General features: G+C 40.1%; 1 protein-coding gene across 1 annotated transcript in view; it reads left to right on the forward strand.

Moving 5' to 3' along the window:
• The window catches only part of cntnap2a (contactin associated protein 2a), a 384,903-nt gene extending 379,900 nt beyond the window's left edge, over window positions 1-5,003 (forward strand). Inside the window, exons 23-25 of the mRNA XM_013915179.1 lie at window positions 207-479; window positions 3,295-3,366; window positions 4,349-5,003. Coding sequence (XP_013770633.1) covers window positions 207-479; window positions 3,295-3,366; window positions 4,349-4,548 — 545 coding nt within the window. The 3' untranslated portion in view covers window positions 4,549-5,003. The remainder of the gene's footprint in view (window positions 1-206; window positions 480-3,294; window positions 3,367-4,348) is intronic.
• The last annotated feature ends 3,090 nt before the right edge of the window (window positions 5,004-8,093 follow it).

The following is an 8,093-nucleotide window of genomic DNA, read 5'->3' on the forward strand; positions in this document are numbered from 1 at the left end:
TTGATTAAAAAACACTATATCGGATTCATATCGGTATCGGCAGATATCCAAATTTATGATATCGGTATCAGTATCGGACATAAAAAAGTGGTATCGTGCCATCTCTAGTTCCAGATAACTAACCTGTCTCAGTAAACATTCAACAGATAGGTTCTTTAAAAGTCATCTGGTGATGACAGCTTCTCTCTGATCCTGTCTCTGTGCAGAAACTGGACACATAGACCCAGTCATCATCGAGCGTTACAACACCCCAGGTTTCATTGGCTGCCTGTCGCGGGTGGAGTTCAACGGAATTGCCCCACTCAAGTCTGCACTCAGAACAGCCGTAAAGTCTCAGGCAACGCCAACAGAAAAGCAGCCTGCAGCTGCGTCACCTGCATCTTACCAGGGTAAACTGGTGGAGTCCAACTGCGGGGCATCACCTCTCACTATCCCACCAATGTCTGCTGCAACAGATCCCTGGCATCTGGACAAAACAGGTGAGTGGAACATGCTCAACAGGTTGATTTTTCATTTTTCTCACTGATAAGAAAAAGCAACGCTGTGCAGTCTGAACAGTTAATGCAGATGTGTTAGTTCTGGGTGGCAAAGGAGAGCTTATAGCCCCAAGTTTTTCTTCACGGCAGAGCAAGAGTTCATTAAGTATCCTCGAAATGCTAGTTTAAGACTTGTGTGTTTTCATGTTCGTACACACACACACACACACACACATACACATGCACACACACACACACACACACAGACTAATGATATATCCAGCGGCAGTCTTTAGTATTTTTAGTGTCATCATTCTGGAAGCATCCGTTTTCCTCAGGCTCTGTGCCAACTGTGCCTTTGGGAGCGTTGAGCTCTCTGAAATTGATCCAGTCCATCGATCTCGACTCCAGGTCCTCACTCGAAGTCTGCTCGCAGCCATCCGTCTACAAAGTGGATTATTATTTATGTTGCCTTAGGTTCTCTATAGATAGCTCAGATCTATAACATATTGAGACCTCCCTCCATCCTTCCACTTTCGTAATGATTGTGCGATGCCAAGTCGACTCTTTTGCATTAGTTTCTTTTTGTTGGTGATGACATCCTTTCCCGTTTCTGTCAGTTTACTTTTCTGTGTTCTCACCTTTCTATTCTGTTTTTAAATACATTGTAGTTTTATCCAATTACATCCAAGCATATGCAGGCAGCAGAGGTAACCATGATTTAAATTTCAAAACAATAAATAAGAAAAAAATATTTAAAAAAAAAAAAAAACACCACCAGACAATGCACAACAATATAGTCCAGATAAGAAATACATAAAATTACAACATAAAAATCCATAAATAATAAATAAAAATCCATGGTGCATACGAAAATACAAAGGAAATAAATAAGAAGGCGTACACCATGAAATATGACACTTAATACATAATTAGCATAAAATGAATGCTCACAGATGTGGTCCCTCTTTAGCTGTTGTTTGATGTATAGCAGCTGAATTATTATTATAATCTCACTACTTCTAGCAGAGGCTCTGGTAACTTTTTCACTAAAATTCAGTTTTAACATGATGAACTCACCCAATCAGGTTGGAGCGAGTCCGTGTAAGGAGCTTATAAGCAAACTTAAATTAAAAGGAAAAAATTGAAAGCTTAAAATATTATATTTTTGAAGTGTGACCCAATGATGGGTCACACCGTAAAAAGGCTGATGGGGTTTTGCCGTCACCCTGCCAGGCGGGCGACGTGGATACCAAGTTATACGAATGCGATAACTTGAGAACCAATCGTCATAGTATTTTTTAAAATCCATACCATATGTGCATCTACTACAATTCTTGGACAAGTTCAAATCTTACTGACCTCAACCTTGAGATCAACGTCAGAGGTTAACATATCTGAAAATCACCTGGGATTTTCACATTTATACCATAGATGCATCTACTAGGAGGCTGAGAGGTAGCACTGGTGGTCACCAATAATCACTGGGCACTGTAAATGTAAATACATATTAGCCACCTAGCTTAATCGTTTTTTGCATAGAAGGACCCTGGAACGTACTTCATACCTTCCTTGCTTACTAGTGACTTCTTGACGTTAAATATAGTATCTCGTCCTGCTGGCATGTTGATTTCATGCTTTGGAGAACCAAAGCGTGGACTAGCATGTTTATTCTATATGAGCAAAAAAATAATAGAATAGAGAAAAATTCTAGCTGTATTTTCTGGCCTATTGTTTAATTTGCCTGAAACTATGTAGGTTCAAATTATTGATTTAGATTGGGCCTTAACCCCTTTCTTTCCCTTTTCTTTTTCTATTCCTCCACTGACTTCTACTGACTTTCCCCCACCTGGCCCTCACCTCCTGTCCAATCCAGCGTAATCCCCACTCTGATAATAATGCGAATAATAAAATAAAATAATAAAACGAAACAAAAAGAATAACAAGAGGCACCTACAGAGACACTGTAGTGGTCGTCTTGGCAAAATAAATGTGTTTGGCACAACAAAGCATTCAGGCCATGATTCTGCTTGCTAAAACTGATTCTTACTCATGCTTGTGACTTCCCAGGAGAACTATGGGCAGTACAGCCTGCATTACAAATAGCTGACGGGCTCATAGCAGGGTGATGTTTTTCCTGTGTTAAAATATGCATATTGAGGTTGTGTTTGCACAGAACTGCTCGATTATGGAAGCCTGCAGAGCGTTAGCAGCTCTCTGCTGAGAGACGTTATTGGCAATTTCAGCAATGTCATTTTACTTCTTTCTTTTATTACACACCCTCCACTCATCTCAACTCCTTTCATATCCACTCCTTGTACATCCAGGGAATATCACTGCAATTAAACGGTGGCAGCAGGCGTGTAAACTGCTTGAGCTCGATGAATGATTAATGAAAACCATGAAATGCATGAGACGGTGTAGTAATATATTTATTTATCTATCAGTAGTAATTTTATATGCATCTAGCTGACCCCCTATGAGCATGCATTTTGGTGACAGCAGGAAAGAAAAACTCCCTTTAACAGGAAGAAACCTCGAGCAGAACGAGGCTCGTGGACGGGTGGCCATCTGCCACGACCGGTTAGGGTTGAAGGAAGGAAGACAGGACAAAGACACGTGATTATTAATTAGCAAACGTTCTCCAACCAATCGTTCCTTTTGACTTTTAACTGCTGAAGAACATCAGAGACGCCATTAAGCTCTGTGTTGATAGAGATCGTACGTATATAAAAGGAACTTTCCTGATCTGCTGGGCATTTCTATGTGCACTGTTGTTTCAGCTTGTTTTTGTGTCTTTCTCTCATTCCTTGTTTAGATGCAGTGTTCCCCTTTAATGAGGAGAGAGTGATTCCCGATGGAGTCAACAGGGACTCTGCCATCATTGGAGGTACAAAGTGCCATTATCATATCATCAAGTTAAAAGTGCTTAAACGTGGTTTTTTTATTGCTAATTGATTTTCCACATTTAAGAGGTCTTTAAAGTTTTCAGTGAGTTTATTATTAATTTATTCTATAGTTCTAAGTATAGCCTAAGTACTCTCTATCTGACAGTCAAACTTTAATAAATGGAACGGAGAGCAACTCTGGGTTCAGTATCTTGCTGTAGCTTGCTTGGCATGCAGACTGCAGCATAGTGGATGACCTTCTCTGCCTCCTGAGCTACAGCCACATGGTTGGCATTTATGTAGCACCTTTTGATCTTCACTAGCTTTTACTTTGGGAGGGGTAAGTGTCTTGCCCAAAACATTTGAGCAGGGCTTTATCGCTTGGGTCGGCTGTGGTTCAGGAGGTAGAATGTGGCGATCCCTGTGTCCTCTAGTCTGCAGGTCAAAGTTTCTTTGGGCGAGATACTGAACCCCAAGCTGCCACCTGATGCATCCGCTGAAGTGTGTGTAAATGTTAGACAAGGAGTTTTGGTATAAAAAAAAAGTGTGTGTGATTGGGTGAATGAGGCTTGTAGAAGAAACTGCCTTGAGTGCTAAGTGCCCCATTTACTATTTATTTGCTCTCTGTGCTTCACACATTACAATAACCAGTGGTTGTGATAGATCGTGACCTGGATGAGCTGCTACATCACAGACATTCTGATCATAGTTAATTATTAAAAACGTCTGCTTTATACTTTTCAAGTGACAGTCAAATTCCTTCTTTCTGTCCAAAAAGTACCAAAAACAGACTACAGTTCACTAATGTTTCTAATTACATTACAAACATCGCATTACATACATTGTTATTGCATTAATCTCCCAGTTGAGATGGCAGAAGCAGGCTGTGTTTGCCTTTGCTTAGACATTGACTCATATGAGGAATTTCATGGTCGGAGCAGGTTGGTAGCAGTATTTGAAAAAGCCTCTCTGTCTCTACTACAGGTATTATTGCAGTGGTGATCTTCACCATCTTATGCACTCTGGTGTTCCTGATCCGCTACATGTTCCGTCACAAAGGCACTTACCACACCAACGAGGCAAAGGGCAGCGGGGAGTCGGCCGCGGAATCAGCGGATACGGCCATCATCGGCACCGACAACCCAGAAACCATTGACGAATCAAAGAAGGAATGGTTCATCTAACAGCCAATCAGAAAGAACTCTGAGAGAGGGAAAGCAATGTTTTAGATCATCCGATGCCACAGAGATAGAGGTGGTTTAAGTCAAGGCCAATCACAGAATGGACAGAGGATTGGCCATTCAAAAGGACAATAATCTCCCAGGGAAGGTTGGGGCAACGGGGAAGACTGTACAGAAATCCTTTTGTTTTGTTCTGTTTTTTTATATATCCAGAGTATTAGAAAGAGAAGGAAGGGACACTTATCCAACTGAGCACAGCTGTAAGAGACTGTACATGTATATACTAACCGGCTTGTCCTTCTTTGTATCGTGCTTGGGAGTTTTCAGGAGTCCTTTGAATACTGTATATGACAAATAATTATACTTACTGGGTCGTGTGATAGCAAAGGTTTATTGCCAGTCCCTGTTGCGTTTTGATTTTATATTTTAACAAAACTCTTATATCAAAAATGATCAAATCGACATGCCAAACCTTTGTTTTTGTTTTATTCTTTCTTTTTTCTTCTTCTTCTTTGTATTTTTTATTGTTTCAAACTGCGGATGCACCAGTTTGTCACATAACTCATGTCGTGGTAATATAGAACTGAATATGGATGCCAAAAGTCACCTTGTAAATATGATATTATTTTCTCCCTTTTCTCGAAAGATTTATTTAGTGTCAGACGCATAAAGCAAATTAGAAATTTCATATCTATATGAGAGTGGCGCCACACGTCTCGTCTGTCGCATTATAAACGTGTAAAATACAGAGTTTTACGTTTAAATCTTATGACATTCGATTGTAAGGGACACTCCTTTCTGTGGAAGGGCACCGAGAGGTTTCTCAGTGCATGATGGGGAAATCATGACGCCATCATCGCCATCTTCTTCATCTTCATCGTCACGGCAGCTTTCTTTGGATTTGGAATGAGTGAATCTGCGAGCCTTTACTCGTGCGGGCTTCAGCATGTTTGTTTGTTTCTTTGCCAAACACTTGAGTCTTATGTCAGATTTTCATGTTCAGTTTGATATTTGAGTTGGTTTTTTGTTTTGTTTTTATACATTTGAAACCAGTGTTGGGCTGTAGTTTTTAAAGCACACGCATGCGTCTGTGCGTATATGCGTAGGTGAATTAGGGCAAAATGAGCTTTAGAAGGGGCCGTTTGGGCATGCGCGAAGACCAGACCAAACAGCTTGACTGATGCGTACTGAGTTTTCATCGATGCACTAGGCATTAAGTGGGCGAAGCAGCGTGAAATGAAAAATCAATTTATATCTGAAAAACACCTGGGACGAAGTTAAGAAGATAATTGGCTTATTATTCCAGCGTGCCTTCAAGGTGCTGAGCCGTTTGGCCTTGCCTCACACTACTTATCACAAACCTGCGAGAAAAACTTGACTGCTGCTGCACGAAATCGGACTTAATAGCGTTTTCAGGTGTTTTTTTATGTTGTATTTAAATGGTGCTGTGTTCACTTACGCAGAAAAATCTTGGTCGGAAAAAAAAACGTTTGAAAATTTAAAAAAAACCAAAACTTCCAAAGAATTGGGCAACAAGAACAACCTCAAACCAAAACCCTAAAACCCCCCCCAAAAAAGCAAAAAAAAAAAAGCAAGGTTGAAGAACGGGGAAGCAATTGCCCCTTTGCAAGAAAAACACGTTTAGGATGAGGAGGCAGACACGAGCGTCACCCTGCAGTGTGCAACTGCGGTCCAACATGCATTCAAATATGATCTATTTATGTTTAAGTTATTTTTATGTTTACCTGTTTACCTTACCATGGCTTCTACAGAACGACGTGTTACAGCTGAAACCTGCTGCCAACTCTATTTTGTTGTGAAGTTGCTTTATTTTGTATGTCTGTTTGATCAAATTGCTCCCACGGCGCTCGCGCAGTGAATCACGAATCGCCTCGTGATCGAGCGCTTGCTGTGGATCACTTCACGTGAGACATTAGGAGCAGCTCCTGAGCTCAGCTTGCCTTCTACTGAGGCCTCAAAGAAGAATTCATCTGCTTTTACTTCGCATCCCGTAGGGCAAACAAGTGACTCTACCGATGCTTTGTTGTTTTTGGATTTTGATTTTCAGACTTTTAAAATGCATAACTTCATCCTCGATATATGTTTTGAACTTAACGGCGATGATAATTGATTATCAGCGCAGACAGGCAAAACCTTAACCCACATGTTTTGCTTTTAGTTCTCTTGAGTTCAATAAAGAGTGTTTGATCTTTAATAGCAGTTTCTTCGTCTTCTTCTTCTTGTTCAGACACTCGCAGCGTAATGATGCACATCAAAGACAGTACTAAAGGTACTCAAGGAACATTTTGTGTCTTAGCCATGTAACCATTAAGAAACAGGGACTATGGAAGAATCTAACCTATTTGCTTTAGTTCGACTTATATAAAACTGATATAATACTTAATAAACGCTATGTAGTTTTTCCTTGGAAAAGTCCGTAATGAACAAATGTGGAAGTTCCAGAAGGTCATATGCTGCCCTCTGGTGGGCAGACAGTGCACCTTCTTAGTCACCCAGATTTACAGAGCATACACACTGATGATTAATGACAGATTACCAAACTAAATAAAGTTAAAAGCTCATAGCTGATGAATTATATTCAGAATCAGTAATAAGTAATATATGAAAGTATATCAAATATAAACTTGCAGACAAAGGTACCCAAAGCAATGAGGCGCTACAAAAAAAGGACTGAAGTGTCCTTAAGACGATAAAGTTGTAGATAAATGTGTTCACTTAGGTTCAGCATGTTTGATTTTAAAGTGATGTCAGGTCTTTATATCTCTTACTCATCAGAAATTTAGTGCTACTCTGCTTTTCCTCAGGAGGGATTTGTTCTGCGTGCCTGGTAATTAAATTAAATTAATTCTGATTACTTTGTGTTTGTTTGTCTGCCCACACCTTTGAACCGAGGTATTGTCTTGTTGTTGTTATTACTGTTGCCATGATCCAGAACTAAATAGCAATATAGCTGCCCCATAATCAGTTTGTGTTATTATAATCTTCGTTTCATTATGTCTGTCGATTGAATCGCTGCCTATATCACTCGCAGCCGCATATTTGCATAACTGCAACTCATCCTTAAACCCTTTGACAAGGACTGTGTCCTAATGTAATGTGGTAAAGTATCCAACACACTCTCGCATGCCTGACAGTGAGCTGATGGGGAGCATTGTGTGTTAAAATATTCACGTAGCTTCCAAAAAACCCTTCACAGAACACACACACACACACACACAATTATTGTGAAATCAGACACTTTTTAACAGCTTTATTAGCTTTGAGGTTGGAAAACAGGAGAAAAAAAAAGTCTGCAAAAGAAATCAGAAGTTACAAAAGACAACTTATAATATTTCCGTGTACTTCAGTCCCTTTTTTTCTTACAAGCAGGCCTTTATTGTTCCACTCTGATGCCCCAGTTAATGTGCATGTTGACAAGTATGAGAGCTCAACTAGGATCAGGGTTGGTCTTTGGTGTGCAGCAGAAAACAGAGTGAAATGCTTGAGGTTCATTGTCCCAGGGTGTAGCTTTGTGAATCCGTCATGAC

The sequence above is a fragment of the Pundamilia nyererei genome, unplaced genomic scaffold (assembly GCF_000239375.1).
Source record: "Pundamilia nyererei isolate P.nyererei 1_Seehausen unplaced genomic scaffold, PunNye1.0 scaffold00007, whole genome shotgun sequence".
In the NCBI taxonomy this organism is placed as follows: domain Eukaryota; kingdom Metazoa; phylum Chordata; class Actinopteri; order Cichliformes; family Cichlidae; genus Pundamilia; species Pundamilia nyererei.